The following is a 22072-nucleotide window of genomic DNA, read 5'->3' as shown; positions in this document are numbered from 1 at the left end:
AACATCCCCCCCAAAAAAAGGAGTTCCCGTCGTGGCACAGTAGTTAACGAATCCGATTAGGAACCATGAGGTTGAGGGTTCCATCCCTGCCCTTGCTCAGTGGGTTAACGATCTGGCGTTGCCGTGAGCTGTGGTGTAGGTTGCAGACGCGGCTTGGATCCTGCGTTGCTGTGGCTCTGGCGTAGGCCAGTGGCTACGGCTCCGATTGGACCCCTAGCCTGGGAACCTCCATATGCCGCGAGAGTGGCCCAAGAAATAGCAAACAGACAAAAAAAAAAAAAAAAATTTTAACATCCCTAAAATTAGGACAATGGCTATGGGTTAAATAAAACAGGAAGTTGAGAACACAGGTGTGCATATAGAAATAGTCTAATTTGCTAATTGTTCTTGGTCTCGCCCTCATTTGTCATTTAATATTTCCATATCATGTTATTGCTACTGGCTCTGGTGTGTGACACCAACACGCAAATACATTTTTGTTAGTTATCTTTAATTATGATTGTTTACAGAAGGAGTCTGCAAACTTTTTTTTTTTTTTCTGAAAAGGGTCACAAAATAAATATTTGTGGCTTTGCCCGACCTAGAGTGTGTATCACAACATTTTGACTCTGCTGAGGTTGAGAAGCTATAGACAGTTTGCAAACAAATGAGCCAGCTGTGTACCAATGAGACATTTTATTTACCAAAACAGGCCATCGTGTACTGACTCCTGTTTTAGGGAATAGACGATTCTAGGAGCACTAAAAAAAAAGATGAAGGAAAATAAATAAGGACATAGGGAGAAGTGCCCATTAGAGGAGTGTGTGTGTGTGTGTGTGTGTGTGTGTGTGTGTGAGAGAGAGAGAGAGAGAGATTTTCCCATGTGGACACTTTATTCATAGTTTATACATGACATATTATTTAGCACACACATATACAACATAGTAGAGGCTCTTCTATGTAGTACATTGGAAGAGCACTGAACTGGAAGTCAGGAAATCAGTCTCTAGATAAAATTTTGCCACTCACTTGCATTACATTGAGCTAGTTTTCCTCTCTGAGCTTATAGAAGATAGTGGGATTGAAGGAGTTCCAACAATCTCTCTACTCTCTTTCTCTGATGCTATGATTTTCCTAATATTTCTAGGGAAAAATATAAAGTTATAAAAATATGGATTAAAATTATATTAAGTAATTTTATAAAAACCTGGCCTGGAATTTACTAATTTAACCCACATAACCAACCAAGCCACCAGGGCCAACGAGTCTAAGGATGCTATGCAAAAGACATTGCTTAGAGGCATAGAGTGAGAGGAGCACCACAGGCACCCACCCAAAGTCTGTGAGTAAGGAGCTGGGCCCACAAATGCATGAAATGAGTACCCCCCTTTTGGGTACACATAGTGTGATTGGTGAAGCTGCCTTGTGACTTCAGAAGACAATCATGTGGACATTTTAGAAGAAGAAACCGAACAGAGGAGCAGGGGACCAGGGAGTCCCTCTCACCACTGAGCAGAGTCACTGAACCAGAGATGGTCACTTCTCAAAAAGTGGCTTTTCATGATAGTTGGACATTGCATGTTGGACAATGAGGAGAATCTAAAACGCCCTTGTAAACCACGTTCCACAGACCCCCTGTAGAAAGGGCTGTTGTGTGTATGTTTGCAGGGAGTTAAGCCGGCAGGTCTTTGTGTCCCATGCCTGTTTCAACCAGAGTTCTACCTCTGGCTTTTATTTGCTGGTAAGTGCTAGTGCAACCATTTATTTTAAACGGGAAAACTGAGCCTGAGAAGGGTGTTTAAGTGGATGTGGCTGTTGCAGGGAATGAGAGAAGATTCTGCTGGGCATGAGAAGTTCATATTCATTTTCTGAGGAGGATGGCTGGCCAGGAGTAGAAGACACATGAATAAGTGAGTACTCAGTCTCCGTTCCTCCCAATGACTCTCTGGGCCTCTCGGTCTTGAGGGAAACGTTCTCATACCACTCCTCAGCAGGGGTGCCTATTGGCCTTCTCCCAGGGGTGCTGTGATCAATGAGGGTGTAGCACAGATCCTCCACGGAGCTCTGGTCAACATTCTCCTCCTGGTCAAAGGAAAGCCATCATCAATATGTGGCCTCTTGTCGTTCCTGTTACACTTCATCTCAACAAAGGCTCAGCCGTGGGCAAAATCGGTCTTCTATCACCACTTTCCCTCCATCTCTTGGCTGTTTTTCCTAAATGGTTGCTCCCACCCTAACCACTAGTCCAGGCTGTCAGAGTTCTCATGCTGCTTAGAGAATTCAGCCTACTCAGGGATGTCATCTCTGCCCCATGTGCCAGAGGGATCCCTGACCACCCCAAATAATTCCCCAAATCTCAGGACCCTGAAGGCAGCCCATTCTTATGTGAGGGAACAATCTGAGGACAACTTAGGTGCTTGGGTTATGATATTTAACTGCCCAAATATCTAGAGATATTTGCATTATTATAGAGAGAAAACACTCAAGAGAAGGTCTCCTGAAATCTCAAGAAATAAAAAGCAAAATAGCAAAGTTCAGGAGAAAGAACATGCCTTTCGGAATGAGACTTGTTTTGGAATCATGCCCCTGCTATCTTGTTAGCCGTCTGGTTTGAGGGAATATTTTTTTAATCTCTCAGTTTTCTTATCTGTAAAATGGATGGGAAGATAATAGTACCAATTTTATAGGGTTGTTGTGACAGTTGCATGAGATGATGTATGTAAGGTGCTCAGCCCACTGTCAGCACAAACTAAATGCTCAGTAAATAATTAGTTGCTTTCAATAAATTGTGCAACAGAGAAGGCTACTGCTTCTGCCATCAGGCCCTGCACATGTCCCTGGGCTCACAAGTACGGGCATCTAAAGTGTTTCATATTAAGGCCAGAAGAGGTCTTGGAGGTCTCCTTCTGCCATCAGAGGTGTCTGCATTTCTACTGTCATCTCAGAAAAGGCTCCGACATGTTTGCATTACCTGGAAGGGAGAAGATGATGTTTCTTCATCTGGAGAAAGAAAATACACTTAATGAATTTCAGGTCAATGGGAGATTTCCAGGAAAGGAGGAGTGGGGGTGGGGGGCACTGAAAGATTAGCAACCAGAGAGCCAAGGAACAGATTAGGTAGCTCTTATCAGGCTATCCTGATCTTCAACACTTCCTGGGGAGGGACACGGCCATCTAAATGAGAAACAGCCAGAGGTGGGCTGAGAGGCTGAGTGGAGGAAACACATTCTGTGGGTCTTTGGAAATCACACTTCCCTCCTGTCCACACTCCTTCCCCTCTTTGTCCTTCCTTACCCCAAATTTATTGTACACTTACTCTCTTCTAGGCAGGGGAAGTCAAAGGAGAATCATAAATAGTCATTGTTCTCAAGGGACTCACAGGCTAGCATAGAAGACAAACAAGGGCCTAAGAGGGATCCACAATGCGGAGGAAGACTGCTATTTCTTCTGTAGGTGACAGGGGATGATGACAGTGTGAATGCTGGTGCTCAAGAGAAATTTTACAGAGGAAGAAACTCAAGATGAACATTCTCATCTTTGAAATTGCTGGTAGAAACAAATATAAGCAGGCCAATTTTTCAAAAGCCAGCATACTTAAAACCAGTAAGCTTTGGCCGTTCAGCACAGAGGCAAACATACCAGCTTAAAAAACTAACATGAGCTTTCACATGGAAACTCATGATATCACCTCAAGAGAGGTGGGTGCGCCCATAGAGGCCACTCTGTCACATTCCGCAGTACTGATATTTCATATTTTTACATCTCCACTAATCTAGGACTTCCATGATTATCATTGCAAGAAAAGGGTCTATGGGGACCCAAGTCATGGCATAGGAATACCCTAAGCTCAGCACCTCCCATGGACACACTGAATCTACACGTACATGTAAAGCAATTCCTTCGGAAGAACTGGGGGCTGACTGAACAGCTTCTGTACGATAAATGACAGAAGGACCACACAGAGATGGGTAGGAGAGTTGAACCCATGGTATTGATGAGAACCCTATCCTGGATGCAGTAAAAGGGATATCACTGAGAAGCCCATGAGCAGACTCACCTTCCTTGGGACACAGCAATAAAAAACAGTGGTTTAAACAGCACTTAGACTATAAGTGAAGGAAACTCATTTGCTAACCCTACAGCATCTTCCAAATGGGCAGGGAGCTGCTGGAATATTCACGAGGGTCCAAGGCCCTGGACAGCATCACTCTTTACATTTTCCCTCTACCTTGATAGCACAGGTAAAAACACAGTCTAGGTATTCCAGCCACCCTGCCAAGGCTGCCCCTGCATGCCCCAGGCCCACAGAACCTCCAGCTGTTCCCAAAAAGAAACGCTAGAGTACTACTAGTCCCCCCCCTCCACATGCCTACTCCAGCTCCAGCCATCCCACCAAAGCTGCTCACGACACACAGTCTAAACAGAGGACACTCTCATATAAGGCCAATGCCTTCAAGACCAGGATTGGCAGCTATTTTGACTAATTCATAGAAGCAAACACAGAGAGTCAAACAAAATGAGGAGACAAAGTTATGTTCCAAGTGAAAGAACAAGATAACCCCCTGATATAAACCCAAATGAAATGGAGATAAGTAATTTATCTGATAGAATTCAAAATAGTGATCAGAAAGATGCCGACCAAACTCAGAAGAATGGAAGAACACAGTAAGAACATCAACAAACAGTTAGAAAAATGTAAGAAAGACCCAACCAGAGCTGAAGAATTCTATGAGTGGAATGAAAAATATGCTAGAGGGAATCAACAGCAGATTAGTTGACATAGAGGAAAGGATTAGTGATATAGAATAAAGAAGATTGGAAATCACCCAATCAGAACAGAAAAAGAAATAGAGAATCTTTAAAAATGAGAATAGTTTAAGGAACCTCTGAAAAATATCAGGCATGCTAACATTTGCATTATAGGGATCCCTGAAGGAGAAGAGTAAGAGAAAGAGACAAAAAATATATTTCAAAAAATAACGGCTTAAAACTTCCCTAATCTGCAGAAGGAAATAGGCCCTTAGGCCCAGGAAGCAAAAAGAATCCCAAACAAGATGACTTTAGAGGGAGCCATACCAAAACATATCATAATTAAAATGGCAAAAGTTAAGGGTAAAGAGAATTTTAAGGCAGCAAGAGAAAAACAGCCAGTCACATAAAAGACAGCTCCTATTAGACTATCAGTGAACTTTTCAATAGAGACTTTGCAGGCCAGAGGAGAGTGGCATGATATATTTAAAGCACTGCAAGGAAAAATCTTACAACCAAGAATAATCTACCCAGCAAGGTTATTGCTCAGAATTGAAGGAGAGGTAAAATTTCTCAGACAAGCAAAAAGAAAGGGAGTTTATCATCACCAGGCTGAGCCTCCAAGAAATGTTCAAGGAGCATCTTTTAGCAGAAAATAGAAGATTATACCTAGAAACAAGAAAATTTATGAAAGAAAATATTTCATTGCTAAAGGCCAGTGGAGCAACAATTTAAAAAGCTGATATGAAGGTTAAAAGACAAAAGTAGTAAGATCAACTCTAACTATAATAAGACGTTAAGGGACACACAGAATAAAAATGTAAAATATGATAACAAAAACATAAATATAGGTGGGAAGATAAAAATGTAGTGCTTAAAATAAAAAAAAAATTTTTTTTGGCCATACCTACATCATGTGGAAGTTTCAGGGCCAGGGACTCAACCTGTGCCTTAGCAGTGACCTGAGACATGGCAGTGAAAACACCATATTCTTAACCCACTGTACCACCAGGGAACTCCCGGAAAATGTAGTGCTTTTAGAATGCATTCAAACTTAAGTGACTGTCAGTTTAAAACTAAGTGATATATATATATATATACATATACCTCATGGTAACCGCCAACCAAAATCCTATAATAGACACTCAGAAAATAAATAGAAAGGAACCCAAACATTGCACTAAAGAAAATAACCAAACCACAAAGGAAGAAAAAAAGAAATGAAAAACAGAGAACTAGAAAAACAATCAAAAAACAGTCAACAAAATTAAATAACTACATATCTACTAATGCATACCTAAATTATTCCAATCACAAGACATAGAGTGGCTGAATGTATAAAAAAAAATAAGACTCACCTATATGCTGCCTACAAGGAACTCACTTCAGATCTAAAGACAGACACAGACTGAAAGTGAAGGGCTGGAACAAGATATTTTACGCAAAACGAAAGAAAAGAAACATGGACTAGTAATACTCATAGCAGAGAAAGTAGACTTTAATACAAAGACTGTAAAAGACACACACAAAAAGTCATTGCATAAAAATAAATGGTTAATTCAAGAAGAGGATATAACATTTGTAAATATTCATACACTCAACATAGGAGCACCTAAATATATTAAAGCAAATCTTATCAGACATAAAAAGGAGAAATTGATAGTAACACTATAACACTCCACTTATGTCAATGGATCGATCATCCAGACAGAAAACTAATGAGGAAACATTGGCCTTAAATGACACATTAAATCAGCTGAACTTAATAGAAATATATAGTACACTCTATCCCAAAACTGCATAATACATATTCAAGTGTAATGGAACAGTCTCAAGAATAGATCACATGATAGGCTAAAAACACATCTCAAAAAGAAAACTATCGCCCAATATCATTGATGAATATAGATGCAAAAATTCTCAACAAAATCTTAGCCAACTGAATCCAACAACATATCAAAAAAATTATACACTGTGACCAGGTAGGGTTCATCCCAGGTTCACAAGGATGGTTCAACATATGCAAATCAATCAACATCATACACCACATTAACAAAAAAAAAGTCAAAAATCATATGATCATCTCAATAAATAAATGCAGAAAAAGCATTTGACAAAGTCCAACATCCATTCATGATCAAGACCCTCGCCAAAGTGGGTATAGAGGGAACATTCCTGAATATCATCAAAGCCATTTATGATAAACCCACAGCAAATATAATCCTCAATGGGGAAAAACTGAAAGCCTTCTCACTCAAATCTGGAATAAGACAGGGATGCCCACTCTCACCACTGCTCTTCAATATAGTTTTGGAAGTCCTGGCCACAGAAATTAGACAAAAAAAAGAAATAAAAGGCATCCATAAAGGAAGAGAAGAGATAAAACTGTCACTGTATGCAGATGACATGATACTATACATAGAAAACCCTAAGGACTCAACCCCAAAACTACTTGAACTGATTAATAAATTCAGCAAAGTGGCAGGATATAAGATTAACATTCAGAAGTCAGTTGCATTTCTGTATACCAGCAATGAAATATTAGAAAAGGAATACAAAAATATGATACCTTTTAAAATTGCACCTCACAAAATCAAATACCTTGGAATACACCTGACCAAGGAGGTAAAGGACCTATATGCCGAGAACTATAAAACTTTAATCAAAGAAATCAAAGAAGATGTAAAGAAATGGAAAGAGGAGTTCCCCTCGTGGCGCAGTGGTTAATGAATCCGACTAGGAACCATGCGGTTGCGGGTTTGGTCCCCGCCCTTGCTCAGTGGGTTAACGATCCGGTGTTGCGGTGAGCTGTGGTGTAGGTTGCAGACGCGGCTCGGATCCCGCATTGCTGTGGCTCTGGCGTAGGCCGGTGGCTGCAGCTCCGATTGGACCCCTAGCCTGGGAACCTCCATATGCCGTGGGAGCGGCCCAAGAAATAGCAACAACAGACAAAAGACAAAAAAAAAAAAAAAAAAGAAATGGAAAGATATTCCATGTTCATGGATTGGGAAAATCAATATTGTAAAAATGGCCATACTACCCAAAGCAATCTATAGATTCAATGCAATCCCTATCAAATTACCAATGACATTTTTCACAGAACTAGAAGAAACAATCCAAACATTTATATGGAACCACAAAAGACCCAGAATCGCCAAAGCAATCCTGAGAAACAAAAACCAAGCAGGAGGCATAACTCTCCCAGACTTCAAGAAATACTACAAAGCCACAGTCATCAAAACAGTGTGGTACTGGTACCAATACAGACAGACAGACCAATGGAACAGAATAGAGAACCCGGAAATAAACCCTGACACCTATGGCCAACTAGTCTTTGACAAGAGAGGCAAGAACATAAAATGGGAAAAAGAAAGTCTATTCAGCAAGCATTGCTGGGAAACCTGGACAGCAACATGCAAAGCAATGAAACTAGAACACACCCTCACACCATGCACCAAAATAAACTCAAAATGGCTGAAAGACTTAAATATACGACAGGACACCATCAAACTCCTAGAAGAGAACATAGGCAAAACACTCTCTGACATCAACATCATGAATATTTTCTCAGGTCAGTCTCCCAAAGCAATAAAAATAAGAGCAAAAATAAACCCATGGGACCTCATCACACTGAAAAGCTTTCGCACCGCAAAGGAAACTCAAAAGAAAACAAGAAGACAACTTACAGAATGGGAGAAAACAGTTTCAAATGATGCAACTGACAAGGGCTTAATCTCTAGAATATATAAACAACTTATACAACCCAACAGCAAAAAAGCCAATCACCCAATGGAAAAATGGGCAAAAGACCTGAATAGACATTTCTCCAAAGAAGATATACAGATGGCCAGCAAACACATCAAAAAATGCTCAACATCCCTCATTATTAGAGAAATGCAAATCAAAACTACCATGAGATACCACCTCACACCAGTCAGAATGGCCATCATTAATAAATCCACAAATAACAAGTGCTGGAGGGGCTGTGGAGAAAAGGGAACCCTCCTGCACTGTTGGTGGGAATGTCAACTGGTACAGCCACTATGGAGAACAGTTTGGAGATACCTTAGAAATCTATACATAGAACTTCCATATGACCCCACAATCCCACTCTTGGGCATCTATCCGGACAAAACTCTCCTTAAAAGAGACACATGCACCCGCATGTTCATTGCAGCACTACTCACAATAGCCAGGACAGGGAAACAACCCAAATGTCCATCGACAGATGATTGGATTCGGAAGAGGTGGTATATGTACACAATGGACTACTACTCAGCCATAAAAAAGAATGACATAATGCCATTTGCAGCAACATGGATGGAACTAGAGACTCTCATACTGAGTGAAATGAGCCAGAAAGACAAAGACAAATACCATATGATATCACTTATAACTGGAATCTAATATAAGGTACAAATGAACCTTTCCACAGAAAAGAAAATCATGGACTTGGAGAATAGACTTGTGGCTGCCTGGGGGGAGAGGGAAGGAGTGGGAGGGATCAGGAGCTTGGGCTTATCAGACACAACTTAGAATAGATTTACAAGGAGATCCATTGAGAACTATGTCTAGATACTCATGTTGCAACAGAACAAAGGGTGGGGAAAAAAAATGTAATTGTAATGTATACATGTAAGGATGACTTGATCCCCTTGCTATACAGTGAGAAAAAAAAATAATTTGAGAAAGTTGAAATCATACCAAACATCTTTTCTGATCACAATGTTATACAACTAGAAATCAATTACAAGAAGGAAGCTGGAAAAAAAAAAAACCACAAACATGTAGAGAAAAAACAATATGCTACTAAACAACAAATGGGTTGATGAAGAAACCAGAAAGAAATCAGAAAATGCCCTGAAACAAAAGAAGATGGAAACACAACTTTTCAAAATCTATAGGAGGCAGCAAAGGCAATTCTAAGATGGAAGTTCAAAGCAATACATACATACCTCAAGAAACAAGAAAAATCTCAAATAAACAATCTAACCTTAAGCTTAAAAACTGAGAAAAAGAACAAAGCCCAAAGCTAGTAAAAGGAAGGATATCCTAAAAATTCAGAGTGCTGTGTAGCACTGGGAACTATGTCTAGCCACTTATGATGGAGCATGATAATGTGAGAAAAAAGAATGTATACATGTATGTGTTACTGGGTCAGCATGCTGTACAGTAGAAAAAAAATTGTATTGGGGAAGTAACAATTAAAAAATAATAATAAAATAAATCCAGGGTGGACATAAATTAAGTAGAGACCAAAAAAAGAAAAAAAAAAAAGAAAGAAAAATAAAAAGATCAATAAAATTGAGAACTGGTTCTTTGAAAAGATAAGCAAAATTGATAAATTTAAAAGTCAGACCCAAAAAGAAGGCCAAAATAAATAAAATCGGAAATGAAAATGTTACAAATAATACCACAGAAACACAAACAACCATAAAGGACAACTACAAATAAACCAACAAACTGGACAATCTGGAAGAGATGGATAAGTTCCTAGAAATATCCAGTCTTTCAAGACTGATTCAGAAAGAAATGGAAAATATGAATAGACCAATTACTAACAATGAAATTGAATCAGCAATAGAAAAAAATTCCAGGATTTCCCATCAGGGCACAGCGGAAATGAATCCAACTAGGAACCACGATGTTGCGGGTTTGATCCCTGGCCTTGTTTGGTGGGTAGAGGATCCGACATTGCTGTGAGCTGTGGTGTAGGTCTCAGATGTGGCTTGGATCTGGTATTGCTGTGGCTGTGGTGTAGGCTGGCAGCTGTAGCTCCGATTAGACCCCTAGCCTGGGAACTTCCACATGCCAAAGGTGCGGCCCTAAAAAGACAAAAAAAGACAAAAAAAAAAAAATCCAAAAAACAATAGTTCAGAACCAGATGGCTTCACAGGTAAATTCTACCAAACATTTAAAGAAGAGTTAATACCCATTCTTCTCAAACTATTCCAAAACTTATTTTACAAAGCCTGCATTACCTTGATATCAAAGCCAGACAAAGCCAACCTAGAAAAGAAAATTACAGGCCAATATCCCTAATGAACATAGATGCAAAAATCCTAAACAAAATATTAAGTTTAAAAAACTAGAAAAAAAAGAGTTCCCGTCGTGGCTTAGTGGGTTAAGGACCTGACTAGTATCCATGAGGATGCGGGTTTGATCCCTGGCCTCACTCGGTGGGTTAAAGATCTGGTGTTCCTATGAGCTACAGTGTAGGTTGCAGATATGACTTGGATATGGTGTTGCTGTGGCTGTGGCATAGGCTGGCAGCTACAGCTCAGATTAGACCCCTAGTCTGGGAACTTCTATATGCCATGCATATGACCCTAAAAAGAAAAATAAATAAATTTTAAAAAAACATAGAAAAAAGAACAAACAAAGCTCAAAGTTAGCAAGAGGAAGGAAATCATAAAAATTAGAGTGGACATAAATGAACTTGAACCAAATTCAACAATACTTTGAAAGGATCATACACCAAGGTCAAGTGGAATTTATTCCAGGGGTGTAAGGATACTCATAAATCAAACAATATGACACACCACATTAAAGAAAATGAAAGATAAAAAAATCATATGTTCACTTATGATTAGGGCAGACAAATAGATGCAGACAAAACTTTTAACAAAATTTAACATTCATTCGTGATAAAAAATCTCAACAAAGTGGATATAGAGGGAACCAATCTCAACATTATTGAAAGGCTGTATATGTCAAGCCCACACTTAACATCATACTCAATGACAAGAAGCTGAAATATTTTCCTTTAAGATTAGAAACAAGACAAATATGACCAATCCTGTCACTTTTCTTCAATATAAAATGAGAAGCATAGCTCCAGCAACCAGACGAGAAAAAGATAAAGGGCATGCAAATAAGAAGAGAAAGAAAAACTATCATGGTTTTGAATGACATAATACGACACATAGAAAACCCCAAAAACTCCACCAAAAAACTGTTAGAAATAAATGAATTCAATAGAGTTGAAGAATACAAAATTAATATACAGAAATCCACCGTATTTAAAATTTTTTTTTTTCTTTTTAGGACTGTAACTGAGGCGATATGGAGGGTCCCAGGCTAGGGGTCTAATGGAAGCTACAGCTGCTGGCCTATGCCACAGCCACAGCAATGCCAGATCCGGACCGCAGTTGAAATCTACACAACAGTTTACAGCAACGCCAGATCCTTAACCCACTGAGCGAGGCCAGGGATTGAACCCGAAATCTCATGGTTCCTAGTGGGATTCATTTCTGCTGAGCCAGGATGGAAAATCCAGAAATCTATTGTATTTTTATACATTAATTGCAGACTATCAGAAAGAGAAATTAAGAAAACAATCCTATTTGCAATTATATCAAGAAGAATAAAAGAAATAAATCTAACCCAGAAGGTAAAAGACTTGTACTCTAAAAACTATAAGATGTAGATGAAAGAAATTGGAGATGACACACACATAAATGGAAAGATATACTGTGTTCATGGATTGGAAAAACTAACATTGTTTTTTGACAGAACTGGAATAAATGGTCCTAAAGTTTGTATGGAATCACAAAAGATTTGGAATAGCCAAGCAGTCTTGAGAAAGAAAAACAAAGCTGGAAATACCATGCTCTGTGGTTTCAAACTATACTCTCCTACTGTAGTATAATCACTGTAGTAGTTCTATGGTACTACTACTATACTATCCTACTACACTGGCTATTATTAAAAGGATAAATAACAGCTTTGGTCAAGAATGTGGAGAAATGGGAGTTCCCGTCGTGGCGCAGTGGTTAACGAATCCGACTAGGAACCATGCGGTTGCGGGTTCGATCCCTGCCCTTGCTCAGTGGGTTAACGATCCGGCGTTGCCGTGAGCTGTGGTGTAGGTTGCAGACGCGGCTCGGATCCCGTGTTGCTGTGGCTCTGGCGTAGGCTGGTGGCTACAGCTCCGATTAGACCCCTAGCCTGGGAACCTCCATATGCCGCGGGAGCGGCCCAAGAAATAGCAACAACAACAACAAAAGACAAAAAAAAAAAAAAAAAAAAAAAAAAAGAATGTGGAGAAATGAGAATCCTCTTGCACAGTTGGTGGGATTGTAAATTGATGCGGCCACTATGGAAAACAGTATGGCATTGCCTCAAAAAATTAAATATACAATTATCATACAATCCAGCAATTCCACTTCTGGGTATTTATCTGAAGAAAACAAAAACCAATTTGAAAAGTTATATGCACCTTCACTGCAGTATTATTTACAGTAGGCAAGATAGGGAAGCAACCTAAATGTCTCTTAATAGATGAATGGATAAAGAAGATGTAGTATATATACATACAGTGAAATACTGGTCAAAAAACAATGAAATAGTGCCATTTGCAGCAACAAGGATGGATATAGAGGGCATTATGCTGAGTGCCATAAGTCAGAGAGAGAAAGAAAAATACCGTATGATCTTAACTTATATCTGGAAAAAAAGAAACCCTGAAACAAATGAATAAACAACAAAGTAGACTCAAAGATATACAGAACAAACTAGTGGTTAACAGAGGGGAGGGGGTGGGGGCATGAGTTAATAGGTGAAGAAGATTAAGAGGTATAAACCTCCAATGATAAAATAAATATCATGTGGACATAATGTACAGTGCAGGGAATGTTGTGAATAGTAATATTCTATAACTGTAGTAACTTTGTGTGGAGACATGGTGATCATTTTGATTATAAAAATATCAAATCATTATGTTGTATACCTGAAACCAATATAATATTGTAAGCCAAAAACTTCAATAAAATTAAAAAAAAAAGAGTCTGTGAGATCAGCATTAGAGGCCTTATTTCTACCATGTTTTGCTCTGCTGGAGATTGGGGTTTCCTAGCACCCACAATTCCCCTGGGTGAAATGTCTAGGGCAGAGAGGAGAGCTGTATTGTTTATTTACACAACTACAGGACTAGTTTTTAAGATTCAGAGTGACTGAACCAGGCTCTCCTCTTTAATCCAGGAAGGCAAAGGCAAAACTCATTTGCTTTTCTGCCTATTCTCAGACCTATACTTTCTTGGTCTTCAGTTACCGCCCCCCCCCCATGTGACACTATTCACCACTGTCTCCTTCAGATGCTTCTCTTTCCTTAAGTTCAGCCCTGTTCCCTTACCAGAAACCATTGCATCGGACTCTTAAGTGGTCTTCCAGTATCCACTCTTGCCACTCCTTACTACCATCTGTTGTTTGCACAGCAAACGGAATGATGTCTTCAATGCCAATGTGATCATACTTGGCCCTTGTTTAAAGCCCTTCAGTGGCTCCTACAGCTCTCGAGACAAAAACCCTAACCCTGAACTTGACCCTATGGCTCTGTGTGCTCTCTGTGCCCATGCTGGCCTTCTTGCAGTTCCTTACAAGTGTCTTGCACCTCCACATTTTGCTTTTATTGTTGCCACTTAACTCCTTCAGAATCCAGGCCTCAGGGACTAAGGGAAGGCTTTGGAAATCAATTAAGCCAATTCTTCCCTCAATGAGCTCCCGGTCTAGTGGAGAAAAAGAGACATGCAATTGGACGAATTGCTGCAGAATGTGTAAGTATTATACGAGGAATATGCCCAAGGAGCTTTGGGAGCACAGAGAAAGGGCAGCTTGGAAATAGAAGTTTATCAAAAGTAAATAATAATGTGAAAGCAATGACTTACTTTGCTTTGGGGAATCTTGTCTTGCTTTAAAAATGTGCATTTTTTTCCTGTAAAAGAAAAGGAATTTGTGTAAATATCCAGAAACTCTTAAAAGATGTCACACTCAACTATAAAAACTTATGCTTAACTCATTCGTTAAAGTTATAGGTCTTTTATAATAACTCCTGCAGCACTGAGAAATAAGAGGATAGAAAAAGAAAAAAATGAAAGATAAGACCAAGTAGAAGTCTCCTTCTTTGTGTTTCTCTTTCCCTGTTATCCCTTCCTCTTTTCTAAAGCAGATAATGGAACTGATTAATAGATGAAGAATGATGGTGATGTTTTTTGGAGTTTTTCTTCTCACAAGACAGCAATTTCTTTTGTATCATGTGAGTTAAGCCAGCATTGTTATATCCAGTTGTAATCTATGATAGCCAAACAAACAACAATCAAGCAACCAACCAAACTCCTCCCACATAAGCACAAAGGTAACTGCATTGTATCCATGACCCCTGGCAAAACACAATATAACTATGATAGAAGCCAGTTATCATTTCAAGGGACAGTGACAACATCTGCTCTAAGGAGAATGACCATATGTCCTGGTTTGCACAGACAGTCTAGTTAATGTTGTTATCAATCACTTGGTGACCCTTAATTAGTTTTAGCCTCCTTTTCACTCACCAAGGTTTCCTGATTTGGACAATGAACTATATGATCACTCTGTCTATATGTTCTCTGCGCAATGAACAGAATGCATGCTTCTGTCCCAGGGAGATTCTGGGGTTTGCAGGGTGATTAAGGGTTCTTTCTCTACATAGGTATCCTGTTTCATCCTTGCTTCTGAGGCTTTCACACGTGTAACCACTCATTAGACTATTGTTCCTGTTTCGCAACAAACTTGAAGTGTCACTTCCCTGACTGATTCTCAGAGAATGGTTCCTGGGTTAGAGACAGGCTTCTACTGTAGCCACAGACAGCAGGGAGGTCACAGGTAACTTATAGCAAATACCATATTGAAACCACACTCATGGGGAAATAACTTCTGAAAAGAGTTCTCCACTCACCACGGAAGGCAGAAACACCCTTGAGCGATGTGGCAGTCCCAGCATCTAAAATACCCAAGAGATGACACAAATTGCAAGTTTAGTTTCTGCAGCTTTATTAGGGTGACTCCCTTTCCTTTGCCATTTCTGTGAAAAACCTCTTTTTTCTGCCCCAAGAGATTATTCATTCTATGTGACTGGGGCACATCTGTCATACTAAAATGCCTTTGTCTTCTCAAGACATTAACTGGCCCTTTGGAAATATGACATTACCCACTCCTAATCAAAGAGGGAACTTTCTGCTGTGTTCCCAAAAAAGGGAAAAGGCTTGTTCATCCCCAGTTCCATGATTCATGTGGCCTTTTGTGAGGAAGGACACACAAGAGTTATTTCCATGAAATTAAAGTTCAAGTGTATGAACATTTTAGAAATTTCTTCCTGGCATAAATTAGGCGATATTTATATAGGATTCTGTTGCACTCTGAATTTCTCCTATTTACATGATTATGACTGTCTGCTTTGTCTATGTCCTGCACTAGAACCTGAGTTTCACAAGGTCAGGGACCCATATTTGTTTGTTCGTTGTAATATAGATCACTAGCATATGTCTGGCATGAAATAAACACATTTTCAATAAGTATTTGAGTAATGGATAAGCAGCCAAGAACAGAGCAACTCTAACTGGCTCCAATCATCAAATCTGCCTTCTTGACCCCAAGGTATAGCTATACAAACAAGATTTGTTATCTCCTTAATGGTAGAAAGCCTTAAGTTCTTAAGTCAGACATCTAGGCTGAAGTCTAAGTATCATTCCAGGCATCTTTTGAATTGAAGCGTCGTTTACTACCTACACAGTTGAATGTACTGCGTGTACCGGTAACACTATGTAAAAATGTTTGGAAAACACCATCTAAAAATATTTCTCCCAATGAGCTTTTCCAGGGAAAAGTACCCTTGGAAAGGACCCTGGAGGAGAGGCTGCTGCATGTGAGCTTGGCCATGGGCACCAGTGCAGCTGAGTCTTCTGACAGCTTCTGGGGTCTCTGTACAATTAGAGCCTTTGGGGCTGAGGCATGGCTGTAATTCTTCTTCCTCCTCAGGCTACATTCAGGGTTTTTTAACCCATTTGCTTTTATCTCCTATTTCTGTGGCTTAAGAAACACTATAAGGAAAGCATTGGATCACACCCATGCCAAGAAATCGGGTTCTCTGAGATATGGGAGATGAAAGGAGATGATTAACTTTGAGTTTCACTGGATCAATGTCTCTGAACTCCTTGAGACAGTTTCTTCATGTATAAAATGAGGATATGTATACTGCTTCTTCAAGGAGATGTTAGGGTCAAATAAAGTTAAATAGGGCAAAAGCTATTTTTCAACTTATTTCCCCCACTCAACTTCTCTGCAACATACTCTTTTTAAATTTTTTGCAAATTATAGTTGATTTACAAAGTTCTGTCAATTTCTTCTGTACTTTGACCAGTTATACATATATATTCTTTTTTTTTCACATTATCCTCCATCATGTTCCATCACAAGTGATCAGATATAGTTCCTTGGGCTATACAGTAGAATCTCATTGCTTATCCATTTGCAACATACTCTTGCATTTCAGCTTGGATGCTTTGGTCTGAGGTGCTTTGGTCTGAGGTAGGTTTAGACAATCTCCATGAAGGAGGCCAGACGCATCTCTATGACAGCAGACTATGTGCCAACAATTCCAGGTTCCTGTCTCTTACCCAAAGCTTCCCTGGCCCTGCGGTCTGCCCAGTCTCTCTCCATTCTTGTAATGCCCATGGCCCTTCTGTTCTATTTTACCATTTGGACTGGTGAACGTATGTCCAGTGATAACCCCCTGCCCCCAAATATATAATCCTTAATTTACACTAAAGCAAAGCACCTGTTGGGGGGATGTCTGAGTCCCAGCTCCTAACACAGGCTTTGGCTGTGTGGCTGCTTTTTATTTGAAACATTTTCAAAAACTTCTCCTGAAACTCTGGGGAAAGTATAGATAACTCTTTGAGCCACAGAACTACTGATTTTGCCTCCCTTTGGGATTCCTGGATTCGGGGACCCTGGCTCCATATTTTAGTGATTCTCTGTCACTCAAAAGACCTGAGAAAGGATTGATGATGAAGAAAGGATTGATGAAGAAGACCTTGTTTAATAGCATCAAGGTAATCACAAGTGTTTATTTATGAACCTTTCGATTGTCGTAGCCCTGTGGGGGATGTGGTTACTTTAGAAATAGAAACTCAGATCTTAAAGTGAATATGCCAGGATGAAGCTTGAGCAGAAAGGTAACCAAGATAGACAAACAAAGGGACAACAGGAAATAAGGGTCTTATTTGCCGTTGCCAGAGGTAACCCAAGGTTCCTAGCAAAGTGGCACATTTCCTGTCCAAAGTTTCAAAGTGTTCTTGTCTTTTCTCTTGTCCTCACATTTACTGGCATTATAACTTCTGCTGGGTCTAAGGACAGTTCTTTGTTGAGGGGTAGGTGAAGTCCAGGACCTGATGGACTTCATTCCTCACAGGCAATGTCTGGGAGAAGTTTGATTTGATTTGCTCTTACCTGGATGCTCCCTGTCTGGGGCTCTGGTTTCTCAGATTCCAGGGTATCTCTTGAGTGTTCTGCTGCCACCTAAAATTCAACATATCAGGAGTGAGTACAGTCTTTCCTCTCTAGGCCTCCTACCACTCTTGATAATTTTTCCAACTTTCCTCATTTCTTTTTTTCTTCTTATGGCCGCACCTGTGGTGTATGGAAGTTCTTGGGCCAGGGGCTAAATTGGAGCTGCAGCTGAGGCCTACATCACAGCCACAGCAAGAGCCGGTCTAAGCCACGTCTGTGGCCTACACCATAGCTTGCGGCCGTGCCAGATCCTTAACCAACTGAGGCCAAGGAATGAACCCTCATCCTCACAGAGACAACCACAGGTCCTGACTACCTGAGCCGCAGTGGGAACTCCACTTTCCTCATTTCTGCTATTTGTGTGTAAGCCCAGCATCGCCTCACTTCCCCTTGTTTCCCTCCCATCTGTTACTCTCCCTTCTAAAGCACACACTTCAACTTGTCCTTGCTTTGAGTCCTCTCCATTGCCACAGCAATAGACCCCAAATGTTCTTCGACAACTGCCACACCAAACCAGGCCCCAACCATGTGTTCCCAGATGTCCAGAGATCCTCATGGTGACCTGAGAATATCAGTGTAGAGAGAGGCCTAGCTGTTCGGCACAGTTTCAGGGACTGTACACAGGAACTGGGAAGGGTACTGGCCTTGTCTCATGTAAACCGATGTTTTCACAGAAAGCACCAAGGCAGAGAACATGAGGTAAAAGAGAAAGAAAGAATTTAAGAAAGAAAATAAATCAGTTTATGGTTTGGGTAGAGTTTCTATATAACTATCTTTTTATTTGTGGGGAGTTGAGAATATAGAGAAAAAGAAACTAAAAATTAAACACAATTTACTATGTGTGTATATATATATATATATGTACATACATACTATAAATACTACTTACTGTTTATATAGATCATATATATAACTTACTATACATACTACTTACTAAAGGTAAATAACATATTTGTTTTCTATGTTATATTTCATATAATCCCAGAATAAATCCATGAGGCAGGTACCATGATTCTATGTCTTACCTGGGAAAAAACTGAGATTAAAAAAAGGTTAGGCAAATTGTCTGAGGACACGTAAGTGACACTAAGTGGGAGTCACTGAGTTTGCTTCTGGCAGATTCATCCTCTAAGACTCTGAGCTCCTCTCACAAAGGAGTAGATGCCACTCAGCCCCAAGGGATGACTTTTCCTGGTTTTTGTAACAAATTTGTTCTGGAGAGACCTGGTGGGATGTGCTGAATGGATGATAACCAGGTAATAGGGGTGAAGTTGGGAATCAGATCCAAGTAAATGGAAGACTTGAATATAGTAAGGGAGACATTTTAAATTACACAGAAATGAAGATGCTGGGTCAACTGATTAACTATGTGAAAACATACATATTTATATCTGACAGCACATAATGAATGTATGATGCTAAACATAAAGTAATAAAGCCATAAAAAAATTATACCATGGATTTGTCTTATCATGGCATTGGGAAAGAATTTTAGTTATAAATTGGTAGAAACCAAAAAGCTTTCTAGATTTAATCCAATTATGTCTAAATATATAAGAAAAACATAAAAAATAAAAAATTCTGTATGGCACAAAGACAGACACGCAGACTGGAAATATTTTATAAAATTTATGAGAAAGGGCTAATCTTTTTCAAAGTAAAAATAGCTTTTACTAACAGTAAAACAAAGCAGACCAAAATTCAAAACAAAAGTGGACAGAAGATATTATTAGCTTTCCGCAGATGAAGGAATACAGATCTCTGATAAATATAGACAGTAAAATATAGTGCTTTCAATTTTATTGGTAGTTTTAACTGTGATTTCCCAATTTATTTTTTGTTTATACTTTATTTATTCTCCAATTTCTTTCATTACTAACATGTATTAATGTTACCATCCTTCATTGCCTCACCAGTTCTAAAAAACAAAATTACAAATGTGACATCAACCATAACTTCCTCAGTCACATCATGTCCGTTTTTTGTTTTTTTTTTGTTTGTTTTTTGTTTTTGTTTTTTTAGGGCCGCCTCCGTGGCATACGGAGGTTCCCAGGTTAAGGGTCGAATCGGAGCCACAGCTGCCGGCCTATGCCACAGCCATGGCAAATTGGGGTCCGAGCCGCATCTTCAGCCTATATCACAGCTCATGGCAACGCCGTATCCTTAACCCACTGAGCAAGGCCAGGGATCAAACCTGTGTCCTCATGAATACCAGTCAGATTTGTTTCTGCTGAGCCACAAGAGGAACTTTCTGTTTTACTTCTCTTTTTAAGGTATTTATTTAGGTGTATGAGTGCCTTGTGTATGTCAGAAACAATGCTAAGAAACAGAAATTCACAGAGGAGTAAAAAAAGTCTCTGCATTTGAAGCCCTCCCACCTAGGAATAATAATAGGAATTTATGATCTGATAGAAGAACACTAAAGTTGCAGAGAGACAAAGGACCATGAGTTTCCAGGGAGGAGTCTCAGACCCCTCTGACCCTCTGCAAGAGTCAGGAGACTTTCCACAGGCTCACCCAGCCTCGTTTTGGCAGGTGGCATTTTGGATCCTATGTCCTAGCTCCCAGTGACATGACCTGAACGCTGGGACACCAAACATTATCCTGTAAAGACCACCCCTCATCTCCTCAGCTAACTCATTCTCCCTAGAACACCTCATTTTGCACCCGAGAGATTCCTTTATTTTGGGAGGTACTAATTTTTACAATGGCTGCTTTGATGTTAATAAAGATGATGGTCCGAAAAATAATATGTTCTAAATGTTATTTATTTTATTTATAATTTTTTTATGGCTACATCCATGGCAAGAGGAAGTTCCCAGGCCAGCAATCAAACCTGCGCCACAGCAGCAGCAATGCCACATCCTTAACCTGCTGTGTGCCACAAGACAACTCCCAATATTTTCTAAATATTGATTTCTACTCTGTGCCAGGTACTGTGCCAGGTTCTATGCCAGCATCACACACACTTGAACCCTCCTACATAGGTATTTGTGTTATTGCCGTTTCAAATGAGGAAACTGAGCTCCAGAAAAAGGGAGGTCAAGTTCTCTACCAATTTCAGCGACCTCTGCTTACCTGTGCAGGGAGTTGCACCAGCTAAGGTCTTATGCTTATAAGGAAACTTGCCATTTATTTTGAATTTTAATATCGACCAAAAAGGTGATGGTGTCTCTGAGCTCTTTGTGGGGCATTAAGAGCTCAGGGGAGCATCTTTTCCCTGCCCCCAGAACGTTGGTCCATTTGGGGGCAGTCGTCTATTGTGGCTCCCTTGATGAAGTCCTGCTTTTCTGCTGTCCTCTACCAGCTGCTCACTATGATTCTGGGGAGAAGGCCAAACCTGTTAGGAAATGAAGGTGAAATCCGGCACAGAGTAGGCACTTCATTCTTGTCAGTTCCTTACCCAGTTGCCCTCCCGCCAAGAGCCGACCTCCTTTTCTCTTTCTGGCTGCCTTGCCTGGACCAGGCTCTTCCGCTCCCCATTAGGGAGTCTGCACTCACCTGTTGTCCCTCAGCAGGAAGTTCCCCATGCTGTCAGTCCTCCTGTGCCTTCCTAGCAGCCTGCTCTGTGCTCGGACAGGGGCTGCTCCTGACTCAGAGACGGAGCTGTGATGCTCTGGCACCAGAGCAGGGAGAGCTGAGAAGAGAGGAGCACCCCTCTTCAGGGAGGGAGGAGCTCAGCTGGAGGAGGGTCAGAAGCGCACACATGCACCACTTCCTAAAATGTCAGAGGCTGAACACATGTGGTTACTGCCTTTAACCAGAAGCCGCCAGTCAATGAGAGCTTTGAATAAATGGGGAAGCCCAGTCTGCAAATATAGACAGATTATGGGAGTTTGTCATTTCAGATACCTGAACTTATTAAACCTTTATAGTCCTGGAAACATCAGAGGGGACAACTTTGTTTTAAAACCAAAAAAATTTAAAAGTCAAGTCAGAGACCAATAGAAGATATTAACAAGACATAAGATCTGATAAAAAGACGTTGATCCAGACTATGCAAAGAACTCTCAAAACTCAC

The 22072-nt window shown here is 40.1% G+C and overlaps 1 protein-coding gene across 1 annotated transcript; it reads right to left on the bottom strand.

Annotated features, from left to right (window-relative positions):
• Positions 1–663: 663 nt before the first annotated feature.
• On the bottom strand, positions 664–21703 carry GCSAM (germinal center associated signaling and motility). Its single transcript, NM_001244130.1, is given in 6 exon segments — positions 664–2061; positions 2951–2979; positions 14394–14440; positions 15440–15484; positions 17992–18060; positions 21553–21703. Coding segments are annotated over 6 exon segments (540 nt in total). The 5' UTR covers positions 21582–21703; the 3' UTR covers positions 664–1740.
• Positions 21704–22072: the final 369 nt, after the last annotated feature.

This window comes from Sus scrofa, chromosome 13, assembly GCF_054392235.1.
Source record: "Sus scrofa isolate SSC_HxYL_T2T_F1_AM1 chromosome 13, Sscrofa_HxYL_maternal_Yorkshire_Landrace_v2.0, whole genome shotgun sequence".
NCBI lineage: Eukaryota > Metazoa > Chordata > Mammalia > Artiodactyla > Suidae > Sus > Sus scrofa.
This window is presented reverse-complemented; position numbering and strand designations above follow the sequence as displayed.